At 42.7% G+C, this 23259-nt stretch overlaps 3 protein-coding genes and 1 pseudogene across 3 annotated transcripts; 1 reads left to right on the forward strand and 3 right to left on the reverse strand.

The window, feature by feature from the left end:
* Positions 1–873: 873 nt before the first annotated feature.
* On the reverse strand, positions 874–5603 carry LOC141003992 (zinc finger BED domain-containing protein 4-like; annotated as a pseudogene).
* Positions 3862–17407, reverse strand: LOC141003515 (uncharacterized). Its single transcript, XM_073474879.1, has 5 exons — positions 17333–17407; positions 16428–16772; positions 16194–16292; positions 11726–12079; positions 3862–6749 (listed from the first exon to the last, which is right to left on the reverse strand). The coding sequence occupies exons 1-5, from the start codon at positions 17379–17381 to the stop codon at positions 6709–6711; spliced, it is 888 nt and encodes a 295-aa protein (XP_073330980.1). The 5' UTR covers positions 17382–17407; the 3' UTR covers positions 3862–6708.
* On the reverse strand, positions 6775–9841 carry LOC141003526 (butyrophilin subfamily 1 member A1-like). The gene is made up of 2 exons (XM_073474892.1): positions 9525–9841; positions 6775–7236 (listed from the first exon to the last, which is right to left on the reverse strand). The coding sequence occupies exons 1-2, from the start codon at positions 9592–9594 to the stop codon at positions 6809–6811; spliced, it is 498 nt and encodes a 165-aa protein (XP_073330993.1). The 5' UTR covers positions 9595–9841; the 3' UTR covers positions 6775–6808.
* Positions 17408–18458: 1051 nt separating the features above from the next.
* On the forward strand, positions 18459–22325 carry LOC141003517 (Fc receptor-like protein 5). The gene is made up of 6 exons (XM_073474881.1): positions 18459–18655; positions 20289–20324; positions 20777–21040; positions 21118–21357; positions 21433–21609; positions 21698–22325. Exons 1-6 carry the CDS (start codon positions 18625–18627, stop codon positions 21808–21810), a joined length of 861 nt encoding a protein of 286 aa, XP_073330982.1. The 5' UTR covers positions 18459–18624; the 3' UTR covers positions 21811–22325.
* Positions 22326–23259: the final 934 nt, after the last annotated feature.

The following is a 23259-nucleotide window of genomic DNA, read 5'->3' on the forward strand; positions in this document are numbered from 1 at the left end:
ATCCCCCATCAGGCTCTGAAAAGATCTCTGCTCAACATCCTTGACAGAAATGGGAAATAGGTTCCCAGAAGCTGTTCTTTGTCGGGTCATTCACTGTGTAGGGTGCATGTTTTGTTTGATATACATCTTTGAGCAGTTTGATTTAAACATTTAACATAAAGGAAACTACCAACTGGCCGGCACCACAAACCAAATAATACACATCCAAACTCAGTAGGACAAACTGTCACATGTTGACCTGATGAAAGCCAAGTCTAGTGCATTTCTAGAGTCAGCCCTGTTGCACCATCTGGCTGTGCTCGCTGGCACTGCAGCAGATGATGAAAGTCTGAAAAATGCAGACCCAGTGTTGGTCAACATGTGTCCGACTGAAACAGACCTGTCCTCTGTGTCTCAACACCTGCAGTATAACGAACAGTTGGAGTTCCTTCTCCACTCTGTCACGACTTCTGACCTCCTGTCGTCCTGTCGTCGCTCCGTTACATGAAATAAAGAGAGGAATCAATTAACACCTCAGACATGGAGGAGTTTGTGAGACTTGTTGCAGAGGGAAACAGGAGAAAAGGCTTGAGAAGCTGACTACCTACTAGTTTTGTAAATAATGGCTATGGTGAGAAGTCTCACTGAAGATACTATAGAACCATATAAATAAAGTTATTATTACTCATGTTGTCAGGAAAAGTCAGCCAACCGCGTACACACAGACCTCAGTCAGGCTGAGCCGTCCAAAACTGTAATCATGATGAAAACTGTCACATCAGTCCATTATTAATTAATAATAATCGATCAGTTTCTTGTTTAAAGGATCATTTCTGCTCCAAAGTGACAGTTGAAGAAAGACCGTTAATGTAAACTCACATTTATTGTCAAAAACATTTTTCAAACAGCTTTTAATTCCACAGGAATTACAATTAAAATGTTTAACATCACAATATGCATTTTCAGTCCTTTTTCCTATAAATCATAGGAACATGAAGAGCAAACATGTAACTAAAGATGGCTTCACTGTAACGTTTTATTGTTTTGCGTCAACAAATAAAAAATGAATCGACTATAAATCTCATGGTGCGTTCGAGACAAAGTAAAACTCAGAGTCAATTAAAAACTCGTTTGATCAGGACAAAATGGCGTCTCTTCATACATTCTGTTTTAAGGCACTTTCATTGGAAACGTGTGTAAACATTACATTCACCTTCACACGATGTAAATACTGTCGTCTATACACCACCTGTGCTGCCATTGACCATATTCACACGGCTCTGACACCAGGCTCAGGTGGGACGATGTCACGCTGCTGCGCTCCAGGTTTATTCTCCTATAAACATTGTGAATCTGACAAAACGTCATCAACTAGTCACTTTATCAACAACTTAAAAGACGATGGACAGAGAAAATCTGGAGGGACATCAGGACATATTTCAATGTAAAACTACACATCTGATAACTCGTTGGCGAATGTTAGTATTCAACTGTTTGATAGCATCCAGTGTGTTTCCTCCCAGGATTCGATCAATGAAGTGGTAACAAAGTCAGATTTCCTTTGTTTATATGATTTGAAACCTAAAACTCAGCAGTGAGTCATCTGACCGTGATGTCAGAGGAAAATGGCCGCCGTGCGACTACAGTCTGAGGTCGGGGGAGATGGATCTGCCCCGAGGTCACAAGCAGGAGTTCAGACTCCCAGTGGTGGAGTTAATGTTATATCATATGAGCAGGATATAAAACCATTTGTACAAACAGTTTAAAACATTTTGTAAATCTGTAACCCAGGTCCCATGTAGTTAAAAATAAAGCTAGAGTGGTTAATACTATGAGACTGGGCCTGGGCTCGTTGTAGGAAAATACAACTTTTTTTAATGTTACTTCTAGAATGTGTACCTTTAATAATGTTTTCTACTTTAATAATAATGACCACCACAACTGTACTTTAAATGCAAAAATATTCCTTTCACAGGTATTTATTGACAGGGATAGATAAAATAAGATTCAAATGTAGGCTATTCTAAGAAAAATAAATAAAAGCACAATTCACAGTATGAATAAAGAGATTTTTTCAAATAGACTTCAGTTTCTTTCTTTTGGTTTCACACTTTCCTTTAACTTAAAATAAACCCTTTTGTTAGATACCTTCAAAATAAAATACCTTAAGTACCTTTTTAAATACTTTTGTTACAAACAAAACCCTTTACTTTTCAAAAGAAAACCTTTTGTTTTTATACTTGAAAATAAATATTAGCCTAATCCCTTTTTCAGAATCTTTAAGTTCACGATAAAACTTAATGCTTCCCACACAACACAATGCCTCCTCTCTTTAGCTCTCTGGTCGATAGCTTCTGGTTCTTTCCTCATGCGTGCTCACTACTTCCCACACTAACCTGCGGCACTAGTCCCGCCCCTTACACGGTGACTTTACTCTGATTGGCTCGTGAGTTTTAACCACCAAAGGTAAAACAGGAATGAAATGATTGACAGGTGACAAATAACAGGTTAGGTTACACATATAAACACGGCTTCTTCCTCTCTCTTTTTATCTCGAACCACAGTTATTTTACAGATTTAATGAACTTAAAGACCGTTATATGAATTTATCTTTAAACTGTAAATAGTCTTATTTATTAAACTGTACATATTATATTTATGCTTTTAACCAGCACACATTTGAACAGTTTTTTTACTATTATGAACTCTATTTATTTATGAACTTTTTTAATAAAGCATATTATTATACTGTTAATTATTTTTTATGCTCTGTAACTTATATGATTTTTGTACAGGGCTACAAATCTTTTTCTGAACATGTGAAAAATATAAATAACAAAATATATAAAAACACTTTGACGGTCAGAAAGCACAAAAACATGATCCTGAAACTGTCTGTTGTACAAATATAGTCTTATTTCATTAATCAGCTTCTGATGTCACAAAGTGTTTATCTCCTGGACTTCTGTAGAAACCCAGCAGCGTCTCTGTCAGACAGAGCTCCAGTTTAGTCGACCGTCTGTAAACCACTTCTAACCAAAGACGTCTGGAAGTGGTTCAGATCATGTTTTCTGCTGCGGCCTGAAGGAAGTTTGATCCTCAGGTGATAAAGTCATCAGTGAGTACAAGGCGACATGGAGGCAAAATAAAAAGTCTGATTTAAACTCCATGTGGAAGGTTTAGTGGTTAAAATATTATGATTGTCTTTTCTTTGCTATAAATTCACCTTTTATTCTCAACAATGTAGTTTAAAAGAATAATGTCAGCGCTGCGCATCAACACGTGAGGTTGAGTTTCAGTTTGTGTGATTACAAGTTGGGGTGAGGTTGGGTGAGGCCATTGCAGGGAGTATTGGCACCACATTTCAGCAAAGGACCTCTCATCACCCTTCAGACCTGCACTGATGCTTCCATGAGGGAGGACCCTGAATATCTCCCTGTACCACAATGTGGCAGCAGGTGGCTTATCCTTGATCCAGTTCATCAAAATACATTTTCTGGCCAATAATAGTAATTTGTCACAGTTTGAACTGTAAATGGGTTTGAGGGAAGGCCACGAAGAAAAAGGCCTGAGTCTCTCTTAACCCTTAACCGAAAGATGCCACTCAGTTCTTGAGAAATTGTGCCCCAAAATCTGTTAATCACTTTACACTGCCAAAAGTAATGATGGTAGGTTCCAGTCTCTCTTTGACACTTATTACACAGAGGAGACGCCTTCCGGTCCATCTTATTTAGTATGTAAGGAGTTATGTGTAGACGGTAGAGGTCGACCGATAGTGGATTTTTAAAGGCCGATATAATAACGATAGTTTGGAGCAGGAAAAAGCCGATAGCCAATTAATCGGCCGATATCACTCCCCCCCCGTGAAGAAATTCAACACTGTTGGAAATGAACAATCTGACTTTATTAGCAAAATATAAAATATAAATATCCAATATCCAAATATATAAAATCGGATATTGTAATGGAGGAAACAGAGCTTGTCTGCATTCTCCCCAGAAAGGTGGCTCCTCCACTTGTCGTAGAGGATCCCCACCTCGCTGAACACTCGCTCACTTGGGACGGTGGAGGCTTGCGGACAGAGATATTTTCTGGCCAGCACAGCAAGTCTTTGAAGTCTCTCCTCATTCCTCTTTCACCACTCCAAAGGCTGGGTACTCCTCTCGACCACTGGCGATTTCAGGTAACACTCCAGCTCAGTGTCGAAGCTGGACTGGGCTGCATCTGTGTGGTGAGCTGTTCCAAGAAGTTTAGCATACAGACTGTCCACAAGAGTTGGAGGGGGATCGGTCTGGACTCTCTGTCTTTTGCTGGATCCTCTGCTTCACCAGTCTCTTCCACTGTTTTTGCCATGTCATGTGCAGCTTCTTCTTTCAGCCAGTCTTTTGCTTTCTCTACTGTCTCTGCTGAAGTGAAGGCCTTGTCCTTGTAACTGGGATCAAGGACAGTTGCCAACACCAAACACTTTGTGTCCTCTGCCTTGGAGAATCGCCTTGTCAGGCTGTCAAGCATGGTCTTCCGCAAGGTTTTGATGCCTGCTGAAGATGGACCCTCATGTTGCAGCATCAGTTTCAGAACAGATACACTGGGGATTACGCATGAGGCAGAAGACTCTGAGTGGCTCATTTCCAGTGTGACTTCCTCAAGTGGTTCCAGTGTCTCAATCAGGTTTGATACGATATCCCACTGTGCAGCAGATGGACAGCTGATATGGCCATGGTCACTTGCATACACATTCAGTGCACGCCGCTGCTCAAACATCCTCTGCAGCATGTGTAATGTTGAGTTCTAGCGAGTCTGAACAGCTTGGATGATGCTGTGTGTTGGGAGGCCAAGCTCCTCTTGAATTGCTCTCAGCCTTTGTTTGGCCAGTACGGAGTGACCAAAGTGACCTGCACAGCTCTTCAATGTGGCAATAATGTCCAGCACAGCTCTCTGACTGGAAAGGCCATTGTTGATTACAAGCTGTAGAGTGTGAGCAGTACAGCTTAAGTCTAGAAGCTCAGTCCTGTTCTTTATCAATACTAAAGAGTGGTTTGTTTTTCTAATTGTCTTTTTTTAAAAGAATAAATTCAGAACAGGAATTCATTTATATTTCAAATATAACTACATATTGTTTCCACTGCAGCAACAGTAAAGTTACAAAGTCACTATATAAACTCAGTAATATCTGGAAACAAATCGAGGGGGGGGGGGCAAGATGAACAGACTACACACAGACAGCTTTTCATTTTAACGAGCACTGCGGTCATGTAGGCTAAAACATGGAAATGTCGCTGTTTATGCTGAAATATGATGCACGTTTGTGCTTGTTGATGATTGTTGACTTTCAACTCGTGAAGGTTTTATTGCACTTACAATAACACGTGTCGTCGTCTCGAGTTATCTTCTTCACTTCTCTCTCTGTGTGAAGAGCAGCCCCGCCCCTCAGAGCGACAGGGAGACAGAGAGCAGCTGTGTTTATGGCGCTGTGGAAAAAAACTGCAGCCATCGGACATCCAGCGGAGGTTTACTTTCACTTTCATACGATGGTTAGCTTTAGCGCCGTCGTTAGCATTAGCATCGTCGGGAGGCTAATAGAGCAAAGAGAGAATATCAGACCTGACCCAGCGGAAGCCACTCATCCGCCGTAGTTTTCCGACGTCTTGGTTTTCTTTCTGCTACTAGCTGCTTAGCACAACACCGTTTATCCTTCAGCTCGCCGTCCTCTCGGCTCGGTGCGTCTTCACGAGCAGTCTTTTGACTTTCATGTGAGTGCAGCAGCGCTGACTCACGAGCTTAGGACCTCAAAGTTCTTTTCACTCGACACCGAAGTCAGAAAGTAAAAGTCTTCGTTTATCCTGTTGACTGATGAACTTGCATCATACACAAAAAACTGATGATCTTGACTTTCTACAAATTCACTAAGTGTAGGTCAAAAGACTGTGTTGCTCCAAGGTCCAGTGGCTTCTGACCGCTTCGTTAAGTTTCTAATTCAAACAGCCAATCAGATTTCGCCATTCCAAACGTCACTGCTTCACTATTAATATTCATATTTTTTGTTTTATATGCAACACAGAATTTATCTGGTCTTGAAAATATAATCAAACTTAAATTTCTCAATATAAAATTATTCTTAAGTGCAATATAATAACAGATCAATCACGTCCATAGAAATGGCTACAACAGTTGTTTCCAGTAAACTCTGGATGTCGCCACTTCAGGACACTTGGACTGCAGCGGACGAGCAGTATGGAGGAATATTACAAAGTCTTTGTGTAGTTTTATGGACCTTTTCATCTTGGGCGCCGTTTGCGGCCATTGCATGGATGTTTGCTGCAGGACGGTCCCCCGCAGGTCTCCAGCTGCACTTTGAGGAATAAAAAACTACACCGGACTCTCATCAGCATGAGGGTGAGTCCATAATGACTGAATTTCGTTTTAGGGTGAACTATTCCTTTAAGGTTTTGGATTTGGACTATTTTAATATATAATAAATCTATTTAAATATAAATCTTGGGGAAATTATTTCAATTTATCAGTGTTTTCAACATTTTGAAGACATTTTAAAAATACCGGTAGCGGTGTGAAATTCTTCTTCATTAGTCTTTTATAAACCAGGAAGACGATTAAACCCAAAACAAAAATCACCACAGCAACAGCGATCAGAACCATCAGCCCAGAAGGAACATGCAGGTTCCCTCCCTCCTTGCTTCCTCCCTCCTTGCTTCCTCCCTCCTCGCTTCCTCTCTACTCGCTTCCTCCCTCCTCGCTCTCTCCAGCTTTAGGACCTGCAGAGCAGAAAGAGGTGTCAGGTGTCAGCAGGTAGCATTTCCTCTGCAGTCTCATGTCAGCTGTCACCATCTGTATAAAACACAAACCTCTGATCTGAGTCTACAAACTCACCTGAGTCGTCAACCTTCAGGTGGACGATGTGTCTGAACGAAGCTGCTCCCTCTGTGTGTCCCCCTCCACCTCCTCCTCCTCCTCCGCTGCTCATGAAAACCAAACACTCGTACGGTCCAGAGTCGTTGGCAGTGACTTTCTTCAGGACAACAGTAGCGTCTCCCTCCTTCATCTGTGGATCTAACAGCTCCACTCGACCACGAAAAGATGGAAGCTGGTAGTCTTCATATGAGCGGTTTTCTCTGAAGAAGAAGACATAATTGTCTGGCTCCAGGTCAGTTTTGCTCCATTCTAACTTCTCGATGGAGTCATCGCTGTGAGCCCGACACTGAAGAGTAGCATCATCTCCAGGTTTCACCTTCACCTGTGTGTCTGAACAAAAACAGAGAAGAGACTTCAAGACCTGTTTCCTGTTCACGTGAAAACAACCTTTTCATTCCATCTGTGACGTGAAATAACTAACGACATGTAAAGATGGCCGACGCAGCTCTACTTCCTCACACTGTACAAAATACGAGCGCTGCCATCTGGTGCTGGTGACGTCGTTTGGCGCCTGAGCGTGTTTGGTAGTGGTCAGCGATGGAACCGCGGTTTCACGCCCGACTCAATCGCGAGAGTCTCAGCTGTTAAAACACAAACACAGAGCTGAGCGGTATGGCCTTAAAATACTGACAGTATTATTCATGTTTTATACACTTCTTTATATGTGCAGTCATCCTTTCATTCATTTTACCGCTCTCAGTCCATTTATCTGTTTCTTGTTACCATCATTTACTGCTTTTATTTGTTATCTGTTTATTGTCCTTTATTCATTTTACTGCTCATAATTGTTTAATCTGTTGTTAATTCATTTCAATGTGACGTTGCCTTCTTTTATTATTTACATGTTACAGTGAAACACTTTTGTACATTTAGTGCAGATAACTAACACTAATGTGTATCTGCAGCCCACCTCTGAGCCTCATGAGGAGAGCTTGTCTCCTTATTCAGTGCTTCATATGAACCCAACGACTGGCTGCTGGACTGAACAGATCTAAACCCGTCATCACAAACAGCATTATTCATTGACAGTAATTCATCAGAGCGATCACAGTGATGAGTCAGGAGCAGCAGGGAGAGGCAGCTGATTACAGTTTGAAACGCTCGGTCTGTCTCTGTTTATTAAACGCACCCAAAACAGGAAAACTGCTAAATCTGAGTATTTAATATGTCAATGCTTTTACTATCATCTCCACCTGAATGCAATAATTTAACCTGATTCATGAAGAATTCAACATGTATACATGTCTTCAGTGACACGTGCAGAACTAACAGCTGGTTTTCCTTCATCTTTTCCATCAGAGTAACATCTTGTTGTCCAGATGCACCAGCCTTCTGTCTGCATGGACGGGCACGACTGCAGAAGAGTTGTTAGGGATGCACCGATCTGACTTTTTCAGTCCTGATACCGATACCGATGCCTGGGCTTTGTGTATCTGTCGATACCCGATACCGATCCGATACTGTTGTTGAATTAATAATAAACTGTATACTTTCCACCTTATACCTTCCTTCCACCACGTGGAAGAGACTAAAGGCACCAGACTTTCCTAACGAAGACAAAATAATCAAACAGTTACCAAACGTTGTAAACATGTAAAAAAATATTTGAATTCTTATTTATTTGTGATTACAAAAACAATTGTGCATTCAAATCTAAAACGGAATGTAATCAAACTTCTTAAATTAAAATAAATAAAATGTAGGATTTGCTGCGATGGAGGAAACAAAACAAAACTGGATCGGCCCGTGGATCTGTTAACTTTTCCGATCCCTGATTCAGCTATTTTGTCAATATCGGGGCCGATATCGGATCTTAATATCGGATCGGTGCACCCCTAAGAGTTGTTAAAGAACAAGTTTCCCTCCACAGTAAAACTCTTCCTTTACCTTCCACTGTGAACGCACTTTCACAATAAAACAACAGGAAGTCTTTGATCAAGTTAAAGTATAGAAAGTAAAAGGATGGAGCAGCAAGCACTGATGGAAGGGAACTGAGTACATTTATCTGGTAACTTTAGTTACTTCACACATTACACGCTGCGTCAGAGCCGAAGAACAACGTTTTTTAATTTATTTATTTTATCTTCAATAATACATTAAAATCAAATGATAATATTTGTATCATTTACTTTTACTGGTACTTTTATTACATCTAACATCAGAAACTTTCAGATAAGTTCTCCTGTTGGATACTTTTACAACACTGGCAGCAGGTCTGCAGAGGAGCAGCTGCACTGACTGAAAATATGATGATGACACTCAAAACTAAATATATATAGATCACTAATATATCCAGCAGCCAACACACATCAACATATAAATGTGTAAAGTTCAGTTGATTCATATTTTATAAATATAATAACATTTGTAACAGTTACAACATTAACTAAACAATAATAACAACAATAATGATCATTAGAATAATTGAGCTCGAGTCAGTAAATACAGATGATGTCACATTTCTCTCCTAACGTCAACTCGACACAAGCCATAAACCAGCTCCACCTAGTGACGTCACCACTCAAAGTTCTAAACAACTGGAACCTCGACGTCATATGTGAAGAAACACACACGCACGCCCTCTCTCACGCACACACACACACACACACGCGCCCTACCGCCACAAGCAACGATGACCCACGCGGAGGTCAGTAGGAGCCTCAGCGTCGCAGATGTTACCAGGGACATGACTGGGCCGGATCCTCTCTGCTGGTCGCGCTCTGTCTGTGAGCAGCTTCCTGCTGGTCCCGCTTTATATATTATACAGAGACGCCTCCCTGAGGCGACGTACTGTCCAGCGTCCAGCCCGTCGTCACGTGGTTTCCCAGAAATCAGCCGTGTTAGAGAAAAGCTGCATTGAAGTTGTGTCGGACATTCAGCCACCGACAGATATTTCACCTACATAAAGGTTCTGAACGTTTTCAAGTACTAGTGAAGCTGCACTTAGATAAAAGTACAAAGTAGGTCACTTCAAACAAATCACTGACTGCAGACCCAGTGTTTTTATATCTGAGTGAACATTACTTTCTTATATTTTTACATCTTATATTTTTATATTTTATATTTTCATATTTTATCTTTTTCATGATGTCTGTTAGATAATTTAATTTACCTTTTTTGAATAATTGTACTTTTTGTGTTGACTTGCATTACTGCATGTAACAGCTGATACAAACTGTACAACTGTGAATTAAAAAGTAACCAAAGTCTCTGAACATGTTTTTAACTGGTGAGAAAAAAACCTTCAGTCACCAGTCGAACAATCAAAGGAAGGAGAAGAGTTGAACTGATGTGACTGATTTCATACCACCAAGAGGTTCAGTACAATGGGACGGACGGCTCTGCTGCTCTGTAAGTACAATCTGTTCTGTCAAACTATGAATCACCCTGAACTGATACTGATACTTTATTGATCACTGCAGGGAAAACTAGAGATGAACAAGGCTAAAGAGATGAAGACGCAGCAAACTGACTAACGCAGTGATCGAACATGTTTGTTGTTTGGAGACACTACAGGTGAACAGGGTGAACATTTCACCACTACTTACAGACAATTATTATTTGTATCAAGTGTTTTTCTGAATTATGTTTAAATATGCAAATGAGGCAATGTTATTGATAATAACCCAATTTGCATAAAACACAACTTTCCACTTGACTGAAGAAGACATGTAAAGACAAAGAACAACTGAAGTAGTTGGAGACTTAAAGTAAAAGTGTTAGCGTGTCTGAGGTGGCTGCAGGAGCTCGACCACACGTCAAGGGTTAAACATGGTCTCCTCAGATCAGGTTGATCTCTGTGATCACAGCAGACGAGCTGCATGGAGACATCTGATGTTTGAATCATCTCCAGCTGCTTCAGGTGTTCAGCAGAACGCTGCAACTCTGTTTCACTGTGAAGCTCCAGAAATGTTTGTGGACTACGAGACTTCACCTGACTTTATATCATCAGGAGGAGATGATGACTGAGCCTGACTTTATATCATCAGGAGGAGATGATGGCTGAGCCTGACTTTATATCATCAGGAGGAGATGATGGCTGAGCCTGACTTTATATCATCAGGAGGAGATGATGACTGAGCCTGACTTTATATCATCAGGAGGAGATGATGGCTGAGCCTGACTTTATATCATCAGGAGGAGATGATGACTGAGCCTGACTTTATATCATCAGGAGGAGATGATGACTGAGCCTGACTTTATATCATCAGGAGGAGATGATGGCTGAGCCTGACTTTATATCATCAGGAGGAGATGATGGCTGAGCCTGACTTTATATCATCAGGAGGAGATGATGGCTGAGCCTGACTTTATATCATCAGGAGGAGATGATGGCTGAGCCTGACTTTATATCATCAGGAGGAGATGATGACTGAGCCTGACTTTATATCATCAGGAGGAGATGATGGCTGAGCCTGACTTTATATCATCAGGAGGAGATGATGGCTGAGCCTGACTTTATATCATCAGGAGGAGATGATGGCTGAGCCTGACTTTATATCATCAGGAGGAGATGATGGCTGAGCCTGACTTTATATCATCAGGAGGAGATGATGGCTGAGCCTGACTTTATATCATCAGGAGGAGATGATGACTGAGCCTGACTTTATATCATCAGGAGGAGATGATGACTGAGCCTGACTTTATATCATCAGGAGGAGACGATGACTGAGCCTGACTTTATATCATCAGGAGGAGATGATGACTGAGCCTGAGCAGAGGTGTCAGGTGTCAGCAGGTAGCATTTCCTCTGCAGTCTCATGTCAGCTGTCACCATCTGTATAAAACACAAACCTCTGATCTGAGTCTACAAACTCACCTGAGTCTTCAACCTTCAGGTGGACGATGTGTCTGAACGGAGCTGCTCTCTTTCTGCGATGTCCTCCGCTGCTCATGAAAACCAAACACTCGTACGTTCCAGAGTCGTTGGCAGTGACTTTCTTCAGGACAACAGTAGCGTCTCCCTCCTTCATCTGTGGATCTAACAGCTCCACTCGACCACGAAAAGATGGAAGCTGGTAGTTTTCCTGTGAGCGGTTTTCTCTGAAGTAGAAGACATAATAGTCTGACTCCAGGTCAGTTTTGCTCCATGCTAAACTCTTGATGGAGTCATCTCTGTGAGCCCGACACTGAAGAGTAGCATCATCTCCAGGTTTCACCTTCACCTGTGTGTCTGAACAAAAACAGAGAAGAGACTTCAAGACTTGTTTCCTGTTCACGTGAAAACAACCTTTTCATTCCATCTGTGACGTGAAATAACTAACGACATGTAAAGATGGCCGACGCAGCTCTACTTCCTCACACTGTACAAAATACGAGCGCTGCCATCTGGTGCTGGGGACGTCGTTTGGCGCCTGAGCGTGTTTGGTAGTGGTCAGCGATGGAACCGCGGTTTCACGCCCGACTCAATCGCGAGATTTTATTATTTACATGTTACAGTGAAACACTTTTGTACATTTAGTGCAGATAACTAACACTAATGTGTATCTGCAGCCCACCTCTGAGCCTCATGAGGAGAGCTTGTCTCCTTATTCAGTGCTTCATATGAACCCAACGACTGGCTGCTGGACTGAACAGATCTAAACCCGTCATCACAAACAGCATTATTCATTGACAGTAATTCATCAGAGCGATCACAGTGATGAGTCAGGAGCAGCAGGGAGAGGCAGCTGATTACAGTTTGAAACGCTCGGTCTGTCTCTGTTTATTAAACGCACCCAAAACAGGAAAACTGCTAAATCTGAGTATTTAATATGTCAATGCTTTTACTATCATCTCCACCTGAATGCAATAATTTAACCTGATTCATGAAGAATTCAGCATGTATACATGTCTTCAGTGACACGTGCAGAACTAACAGCTGGTTTTCCTTCATCTTTTCCATCAGAGTAACATGTTGTTGTCCAGATGCACCAGCCTTCTGTCTGCATGGACGGACACGACTGCAGAAGAGTTGTTAGGGATGCACCGATCTGACTTTTTCAGTCCTGATACCGATACCGATGCCTGGGCTTTGTGTATCTGTCGATACCCGATACCGATCCGATACTGTTGTTGAATTAATGATAAACTGTATACTTTCCACCTTATACCTTCCTTCCACCACGTGGAAGAGACTAAAGGCACCAGACTTTCCTAACGAAGACAAAATAATCAAACAGTTACCAAACGTTGTAAACATGTAAAAAAATATTTGAATTCTTATTTATTTGTGATTACAAAAACAATTGTGCATTCAAATCTAAAACGGAATGTAATCAAACTTCTTAAATTAAAATAAATAAAATATAGGATTTGCTGCGACGGAGGAAAAAAAACAAAACTGGATCGGCCCGTGGATCTGTTAACTTTTCCGATCCCTGATTCAGCTATTTTGTCAATATCGGGCCGATATCCGATCTTAATATCGGATCGGTGCACCCCTAAGAGTTGTTAAAGAACAAGTTTCCCTCCACAATAAAACTCTTCCTTTACCTTCCACTGTGAACGCACTTTCACAATAAAACAACAGGAAGTCTTTGATAAAGTTAAAGTATAGAAAGTAAAAGGATGGAGCAGCAAGCACTGATGGAAGGGAACTGAGTACATTTATCTGGTAACTTTAGTTACTTCACACATTACACGCTGCGTCAGAGCCGAAGAACAACGTTTTTTAATTTATTTATTTTATCTTCAATAATACATTAAAAACAAATGATAATATTTGTATCATTTACTTTTACTGGTACTTTTATTACATCTAACATCAGAAACTTTCAGATAAGTTCTCCTGTTGGATACTTTTACAACACTGGCAGCAGGTCTGCAGAGGAGCAGCTGCACTGACTGAAAATATGATGATGACACTCAAAACTAAATATATATAGATCACTAATATATCCAGCAGCCAACACACATCAACATATAAATGTGTTCAGTTGATTCATATTTTATAGATATAATAACATTTGTAACCGTTACAACATTAACTAAACAATAATAACAACAATAATGATCATTAGAATAATTGAGCTCGAGTCAGTAAATACAGATGATGTCACATTTCTCTCCTAACGTCAACTCGACACAAGCCATAAACCAGCTCCACCTAGTGACGTCACCACTCAAAGTTCTAAACAACTGGAACCTCGACGTCATATGTGAAGAAACACACACGCACGCCCTCTCTCACGCACACACACACACACACACGCGCCCTACCGCCACAAGCAACGATGACCCACGCGGAGGTCAGGAGGAGCCTCAGCGTGGCAGATGTTACCAGGGACATGACTGGACCGGATCCTCTCTGCTGGTCGCGCTCTGTCTGTGAGCAGCTTCCTGCTGGTCCCGCTGTATATATTATACAGAGACGCCTCACTGAGCGCTGGACCGTACGTCGACGTCGCCGCCATGTTGGAGGAGGCAGCTCTGCCCCGTGAACTAATACAAGTGAATGAGTGAACTTTACAAAGCTCCTGCTACAAAGTGCTGTAAGTTAATGTCTCATTTACACATTAAACACGTACGAATATATTCAGGAAACAGACAGGAACCAGAAACAACGTCTGTAACGTCCCCGGATGATTATAAACGTTAACTACTCCTCATATGTTCAGTAAACAGGTGGCACCAAACCACCGGATGTATTTTATAATGTTTCTGTTTCCTGAATATATTCGTACGTGTTTAATGTGTAAATGAGACATTAACTTACAGCACTTTGTAGCAGGAGCTTTGTAAAGTTCACTCCATTCACTTGTATCAGTTCACAGCAGAGCTGCCTCCTCCAATATGGCGGCGACGTCGACGTACTGTCCAGCGTCCAGCCCGTCGTCACGTGGTTTCCCAGAAATCAGCCCTGTTAGAGAAAAGCTGCATTGAAGTTGTGTCGGACATTCAGCCACCGACAGATATTTCACCTACATAAAGGTTCTGAACTTTTTCAAGTACAAGTGAAACTAGTGAAGCTGCACTTAGATAAAAGTACAAAGTAGGTCACTTCAAACAAATCACTGACTGCAGACCCAGTGTTTTTATATCTGAGTGAACATTACTTTCTTATATTTTTACATCTTATATTTTTCTTTCTATTTTCTATTTTCATATTTTCTATTTTTCATGATGTCTGTTAGATAATTTAATTTACCTTTTTTGAATAATTGTACTTTTTGTGTTGACTTGCATTACTGCATGTAACAGCTGATACAAACTGTACAACTGTGAATTAAAAAGTAACCAAAGTCTCTGAACATGTTTTTAACTGGTGAGAAAAAAAACCTTCAGTCACCAGTCGAACAATCAAAGAGGAAGGAGGAGAGTTGAACTGATGTGACTGATTTCATACCAACAAGAGGTTCAGTACAATGGGACGGACGGCTCTGCTGCTCTGTAAGTACAATCTGTTCTGTCAAACTATAAATCACCCTGAACTGATACTGATACTTTATTGATCACTGCAGGGAAAACTAGAGATGAACAAGGCTAAAGAGATGAAGACGCAGCAAACTGACTAACGCAGTGATCGAACATGTGTGTTTGTTGTTTGGAGACACACGACATGATGTTACTACCATCAGTTATCTCTGAAACACTGCACACAAGATGCCGGGAAGCTAAGCTAACGGCTGTGCTGTCCAAGCTCCAGTGTGAAGAGTTCTGTTGTACTGACTGACTCTGTTCTGTCAGTATTAACCCACTTTTTAACTTCATTATCAACACATTAGAAGATGAACTTCAGCGCCACAATCCTCCAACGCTCCACGATGGTGAGGCACCATCACACAACTCACAGGATCCCTGTCATTCACTGACTTGGACATCTTTGAGGGAGACTTGAATAAAAGGGTCATATCGAGTGTCCCAAACTCAAACACGTAAGTTTTAGCCTCATGTAGGCCGAATCTTACACACAATATCAATATCAATAATAATAACACTGGAGTCAACACACTGATCCCAGAGTCCTCAGCTACACAAACCCCCTCACCACAATAAGGTAGCGACTCATGGAGGGGGAACATTACTGATACCAGACCATCCTGATGGAGAAACACCTGATCTATACCTGACGGTTCACCCACAGAGAGAGTGAAAATCAAACAGGTAAAAAACACACTGTGTAGAGAGGTCTGTGACATGTCAGCTGATCGGATCGTATCAGCTGATCGGATCATATCAGAGGAGATTAACACCTCCTGTTTCTTCACCAGCAGACGGTTCTGGTTTCTTGTCTCTTTGTCTTTTAGATTTCATGACAAGAAGTCCAACAACAACAACAGCAGCAGCCAAACAAACCAGAAAACCACCTGCTGCTGCTCCCAGTCCAACATGCAGAGGAGTGGAGTTTCCCTCCTCGTTGTCTCTGTTGTTGTTGTCTCCATCCTTGATGTCTCCGTTCTGGTCTCCTGCAGGTGGAAGGAAACATCAGTCAGGACATGAGTGAACAGTGGATCAGCCTTCATTTACTCTTCTGTCTCATGTTTGACTGTCAGGAATCAACTGCAGCTGCAGCACAGACACACTGATCTACACAAACTCACCTGTCACCTGCAGCCGGACTCTGCTGATTGGCTCAGTCCTGAGGGCTCTCTTGTTACGTCTTGAACCAGCTGTTACAACTCGACACTCATAAGTACCGACATCCTCTCTGCTCACGTTCTTCAGGATTAGAGACACGTCTCCATTCTTCATCTCACCGTCCACCAGCTGCACTCGACCTTCATAGGGGGTGTCTGTGTGTCCATCACTCCAAAACAGGATGAACTTTGATGGCTTTGGTTCAGATCTGGTCCACTCTACAGCTCTGATGGAAGCGTCACCAGCGTCACACGGCAGAGTTGCATCCTGTCCAGGTTTCACTGGTACCACTTGTATCACCACAGTCTCTATAGAACAATAACACAGATGTGGAGGAGCAGCTGTTAGGTTGGTAAAGGACAGCAGAGAACAGACAGGAACCCTGATATCACCTGGAGAATCCACTCATCACTCAGAACATCTGTTGAGACTGAAACATGAAGCTGCTTCAACTTCCTCATGTGATTAACAGGCAACATTCACTCAGCCAATCAGAGCGTCCCTTCAGTGACAGTGACATCATTTATAAATGAAACAAACAGAAACATGATTCAAATGTACGTCTGTTGTTAGAGTTCATCTGCTGCCCTCTGCAGCGGAGCTCACTGCAGGACACATCTCCCTCGTCCCTCCCTCCTTTGTCCCTCCTCATTTCTAAACTACGCAGTTACTCTGAAAGTGTCATTTAAGTTATTATCATTATTTATTTGCCATTTTTACATCAGGAAATCATTTAAATATCATTACATAAGTAAGTTAATTTGTAAAATTTGACCATGACAAACACTAACTTAAAAAAACATTATCACAGTAAATGTACATTTTCTAAAACAAGATGAATCTCTTCAAAATAAAAGCTCGTCTTTACCTGAGGCTGCTTCATACAGAAGGAACAAGAGGAAGACGAGTGAAGCCATGAAGAGAGAGCGACTGAGAGCTGAGAGAGAACTGATCTCCTGCTGCTGCTGCTGCTGCTGCTGCTTCTCTGAAGCTCGTCAGGACGAACAGACTGTAGATGTAGATGACGTATGAACACTAGAGGGCAGGTCTCACAGTTCAGACTAACAGGGAGGAGTCAAGTATTCAGGGAGCAGCAGTCAGAGTGAACACAGAGAAAACAAGTCTGAAAGATTTCCTCACAAAAAACACAGCACAGTTACACAACAGCACAGTTACACAACAGCACAGTTACACAACAACACAGTTACACAACAACACAGTTACATCCTCTGACATGAAGCTACACTGAACCAACGAGTGAACAGACTCAAACCCCAGTGACACGGGTCCAAAGTAATCAGAGTACTGACACAACACTGTGCAGCTGAGCTTCAGAGCACACAGTTAACCAGGACTAGTGGAGGTTAACCAGGACTAATAGAGGTTAACCAGGACTAGTAGAGGTTAACCAGGACTAGTGGAGGTTAACCAGGACTAGTAGAGGTTAACCAGGACTAGAAGAGGTTAACCAGGACTAGTGGAGGTTAACAGGACTAGAGGAGGTTAACCAGGACTAGTAGAGGTTAACCAGGACTAGTGGAGCTTAACCAGGACTAGTGGAGCTTAACCAGGACTAGTGGAGGTTAACCAGGACTAGAAGAGGTTAACCAGGACTAGTAGAGGTTAACCAGGACTAGTAGAGGCGCAGTGTCACACTGTGTCATCATATGAGTCAGTCACAGTGAACAGCGCCCCCTGCTGGACTCACTGTGACTCTGGTTCTGGTCTCTGTTTACCTCCATCAGCTGTCTGGAGCTAACGACACACTGCACATGTGCCGACATCAACAACAAACAGGCAACAAACAGGCAACAAACAGTCTGAGCGCTGAGACCCGCCTTCTAATAAATGATGTCATATCACATAAACTCACATCTCACACAGAGACATGATGATTATGAGCTCATGTCGTCACAGTGAAGTGTTTATGTGTATTTATACTTTATATGTAATATATAATATATATTTAACAGCCCATCAGTGCTGTCTGACCCTGTTCTCTCTCTCCAAGTACAAACTCACTGCACAACAACAGACAAGTGATTTCCTGCTAAGTGTGTGACAGAAACCCACAACAGTGTCAGAGACCAAAGAGGAAGGAGGAGGGTCGGCTTGGTCTGACTGCTACATGCTGCTGAACTCAGATGACCAAGACTCAACATGGAGGACTCGTGTGTGCTGCGGCTGCTCGGTGAGTGAAAACACACTTCGTGTGTGTGTTCGTGTTCGTCTGCACGTTTCTAAATGTTCATTTGTGGTGTTTGTGAGAGCGGCAGTGAGTTACAGACCAACAGATCGCAGACAGCTGAGACCATAAGGATTCACTTCATCATCAGTGTTCATCTTTATTTCAGACACGTTTCATACTAATGTTCACCAACCTGCTCTCAAACAAACTAATATTAATAATCAGATAATAATCTGTTTTCTGAGCACTACAGACACACTGTAGTTATATTTCACTGATAATTACAGGATATCATTTCTTTTCCTGTTTTTTCGTATTAAGAGAATATAAAATACAAGAAAATCACAGTTTCCAATAGTTTTCATTTAGTCTGAATAACCTGCATGTTGTAGACTGATTGAACAGTTAAAATAACATAATTTTACTGTTATGTAAATATAGCAACCTTCAACTTGTATATTTTAAATGTTTTATTACATTTTAAAGATGTTTTCTAACAACACATTTGTATTTCTACTAAAATTGTGGCAGTAAATTTAAAAAGTGTACATGAAGGGAAAAGCTGTAATTTTCCACTTATTTTATTTGTTGTTGAGTTGTGAATCATATTTTACTGCAGCTGAAACACATTAATCAGTCTTCATCAGCAGGTAACATGAGGAGTCCTTCAGCGTTTGTATCGGTTATAATTTAACCCAAAACACACCACACAACCAGAGATCACATTCATGCTGCAGCCGTCGCCTCCGCTCAGTTTAATACCTTCAGACTGTTTGACCTCCACACCCTGAGTCCTTCTGCTGGTCCACTGTGGTCCAAACTGAACCATCTGTGTCTTTAACAACTCGTCCTGTTCTGATTGGATTTGCTCTGATGATAATAAAGTTTCAGGTCTGTTTGGCTGATGATAACGTGTGTTGTTCTTTACATGCCTCCCTGCCTGTTTGTTTCCTGTGGTGAACCTGCTAACAGAAGCTAACGCCTCTGTGGTCGTCCAGCTTCCTGTTTCTGATAAAAGCATCTCAGCTGAACGAGGTCCTGCCCATGTTTCACCGCAGGACATGAAACAAAGACAGAAATGACCCTAATAGTTTATGAATGTGTCGATGAACGCGTCTCTGTGGATTGTGCTCACCTGCAGTCTACAGTGAGGTGTCAGATCTTTAAGATGTGTTTGAGGTTCATCATGAATCTCTGACAGCTTCAGACTCACATCTGGAGTCTGTGTTGGAGAGACAAGCGGTCACTTTGAGACACAACTGTCAGTGAAGGCATCATATCCATGTGATCTACATCCTGTGTCAGGTGTCGCTTTACATGTGAAATCAGCGCGTTGCTGCAGTTTGTTGTGACGTTCAGTTTAAAACGGACTCCATCAGTTGTTCAGCTGCAGTCAGCTGAGAGGAAACCACAGCAGGGTGAGAGTCGGTCAGGGAGGAAGGAGGAGGGTCTGACTTGATGTGAGCATGAAGTGATGCAGTGTAGATGTCATATGAGTCGGTGTCAGGATGGAGGAAACACGTCTGCTGCGTCTGCTCTGTAAGTCCACTCAAACATCAGCTGATGTTGTTTCTCTGAGACGTCTGTCCTCCTCTGTGTGTCCTCTCAAACCAACCTGAGTGTCTTCTGTCTTTAGTTGTGACGTCACTGCTGAGCGGCTCCACACACCAAGGTGAGGAAACTTCTTGTGCGACTGATGAAGAGTTGTTTAGTCCCTGACAGCACAGTCAGTGTTCAGGACGCTGTTTATGGAGGGAAACAGTTTGCAAACACAATAAAACAGTGAAAACTGTCTGGATGTCCACAGACTGGACGCTGAAGATAAATGTGCTGCTATAAAAATGTCATTGTGAAAGCAGGACTGCACACGCAGCTTGATGCAGCAGCTGGCAGAGAAAGTGGAGAAACAATACTGACATGCGAGACACATGAAGTCAGATCTGCTGTGTGTTTGACACCAACTCTGAGAGTTACATTTAAAACATGAGGAGACTCAGAGCCTGAAGCACAGAGGAGATCAGTGCACTTCAACAAGGTCTACAGAGACTGGAAGAGGACCAAGATACACTTCTGTCAAACTGCACATTATCATCTTTAACCACATCTCTCTGTCTCGTCCTCCAGCCTCTCTGAAGATGCGTCCTGACACCTCTCAGCTGTTTGATGGACAGTCTGTCTCTCTGAGGTGTGAGGAGGACGGCAGCTCTGATGGATGGACGGTGACGAGGAACACGACTACACGAACCAGGACTCAGTGTGGACCTGACTGGGGAGAACCAGCTGGTTCTTCCTGTAACATCAGCTACATTGACCCGTTGGACAGTGGAGTTTACTGGTGTGAGTCCACAGAGGGAGCAGCCAGTACCAGCATCAACATCACTGTCTCTGGTAAGATGAGGCTGTGCAGTCAGTGCTGATGAAGCTGTGTAGGTGGATGAAGTGCTGTAGTTTGTCTCTGTGTTGAGGTGGAGCAGTGATCCTGCAGAGTCCTGTCCTCCCTGTGATGGAGGGAGATGATGTCACTCTGACCTGTACAACAGAGACCTCCAACCTCTCAGCTGGTTTCTATAAAGATGGCTCCCTCATCAGGACTGAGCCTACAGGTCACATGACCATCCGCCATGTTTCCAGGTCTGATGAAGGCCTCTACAAGTGTCACACCAGGGAACATGGAGAGTCTCCACCCAGCTGGATCACTGTCACAGGTCAGGAGGTTCCCTTTGATCTCAGGACTCATTTCATCCACATGTTCACCTGACCAGGTGAGATTCTCTCTGCAGGTAAACCTACATCTGCAGCCCCGCCCACCACAGCAGCCCCGCCCACCACAGCAGCCCCGCCCCCTGACTCCACCCCCCTCCAGCTGGTGTTCAGACTGGTCCTCCACCTGGTGGTGTTCTGTCCGTACTGCATCTCCACTGTCATCATGGTGTCTTTATATCGACACAGGTCCACAGGTAACAATCAATCAATCAATCAATCAATCAATCAATCAGTTGATGATTGACAGCTGTTGATAAATGATCTCACTCTCTCCACCTGCAGGAAATGACCTGCCTGTCTCCATGGAGATGGCTCCTCCCACCCAGGCTGAGCAGGGATTGGCTGATGAGTATGATGATGTCATGGCTGCTGTCACCACAGAGCATCACCTCTGAGTTGATCCAACGTGTTCTCCTTCTTCTTCAGTCACGTTTCCTTCGTAGGAGCCAGAACTCTTCCTGTGGAGCTGCTCAGCTTCTGGGTTCTGTTATTGTGGATCCTGCTGCTTCTTCTTGTGAGACCCGCCCTCCTCTGCCTCGGATCGGCTCGTCTCTGTGGCTTTCCCACCAGAACTCTTCCTGTGGAGCTGCTCACCTTCTAGTTTGACGGGTCGGCTGCTGATTGGACTCTTGTGTTGTTCGTTGAGTCAGTTGTGTCTCTCAGTGAACTCAGCTTGATGTGTTGATGTTCTGATGGTGTCCAGCTGATCCACTTTGTGTAAAGTGTTTCTTCAGAGAGCTTCAGTCACGATCTGACGCTGAGAACGATCCTCTTTGACTTCTGACGCTTTGATTTGCTTTCTGATCCTCAGACTTTGTGATGATTTCCAGGTTTCTGTGACAGTATTCAAGGTTTTCAATGTGGTGTCAGAGTTTTGGACCCGGCTGTATCTGAAATGTTGAGCTGCACATTAAACAGACTTTATCCTTCAGCATCATTCAGTGTGTTTCCTTCAGCTCTGTGTCGACACACCCTGTTTCTGTAACACTGGTTCTGCACATCAGAACTGACCAGAACAAAGACTTCCTTTAAGTTCACAAACAGAACAATGTTCATGATTTTAGATCCTCGCTGCATTTTCTGCATCTCAAACTGACCTTTAATATGAAGATTATTCATGTTCTAGTTCTGATCCTCTACATAAAGACAGCTTCCTCTTGAGTCCAGTAAACTGAGCTGAAGCTGTGAGGTTTCTCAGGACACTCTGCTCGAGCTGTTTATAGTCTGCGGTCGCGGTTTAGTTTGTTCTTTATCTGAAGGGAAGTGTGTGTCGGTTAGCCACAACCAAACCAGAACAGGCCGGGTTTTCCATCTGACAGCTGAGCTGAACCCACAGAAGCACACGAGGAAAAAAAGAAGTGAGACCAAAGTTTATTGATGCTGCAGAGAAACAACAAGAACACGGTCCGATAGGCTCGGTTCAACAGAAACATATGAATGTACAAGTGTTGTTCAAGGCAGCTGCAGGAGAAACTTGTCAGGAAACGTAAAAACATCACGTGTCACATGAAGCTTGTGCTTTTGATTTGTACTCGACTGCACGTGACGAGAGCACAGACGTTAATGTTTTTGGGGGAGATGACAGTAACTTTTGTGTTACTTTAGTATCTCAGGAGTGTAAAGGGCACAGCAGCCGGTCAGGACGGAGCTGCGAGGAGTTACAACACATGGGGCACCAAGGTGAAGTCCAGCTCGTGATGTGAAGGCCCGATCTGACTGACCCTCTCTGGTTGGTGGACCTGGCTTTGAGCAGGAGCCTGCAGGGCAGAGACCAGCTGGCAGGGGTGGACTGGGACAAAAATTCAGCCCTGGCATTTTCTGTCCAGACCAGCCCACTACATTAT

This window comes from Pagrus major, chromosome 10 (assembly GCF_040436345.1).
Source record: "Pagrus major chromosome 10, Pma_NU_1.0".
NCBI lineage: Eukaryota > Metazoa > Chordata > Actinopteri > Spariformes > Sparidae > Pagrus > Pagrus major.

Coding starts and splice junctions, on each gene's coding strand:
- LOC141003515 (XM_073474879.1), bottom strand. CDS start 17,381: ATGGCTTCACTCGTCTTCCTCTTGTTCCTTCTGTATGAAGCAGCCTCA. Junction 12,080..16,193: donor TGGACTGGGAGCAGCAGCAG/GTGGTTTTCTGG, acceptor GTTTTTGTTCAG/ACACACAGGTGAAGGTGAAA. Junction 6,750..11,725: donor CCTGAAGGTTGAAGACTCAG/GTGAGTTTGTAG, acceptor TCTGCTCTGCAG/GTCCTAAAGCTGGAGAGAGC.
- LOC141003517 (XM_073474881.1), top strand. CDS start 18,625: ATGGAGGACTCGTGTGTGCTGCGGCTGCTCG. Junction 20,325..20,776: donor GAGCGGCTCCACACACCAAG/GTGAGGAAACTT, acceptor CTCGTCCTCCAG/CCTCTCTGAAGATGCGTCCT. Junction 21,610..21,697: donor ATATCGACACAGGTCCACAG/GTAACAATCAAT, acceptor CTCCACCTGCAG/GAAATGACCTGCCTGTCTCC.
- LOC141003526 (XM_073474892.1), bottom strand. CDS start 9,594: ATGTCCCTGGTAACATCTGCGACGCTGAGGCTCCTACTGACCTCCGCG. Junction 7,237..9,524: donor GGTCATCGTTGCTTGTGGCG/GTAGGGCGCGTG, acceptor GTTTTTGTTCAG/ACACACAGGTGAAGGTGAAA.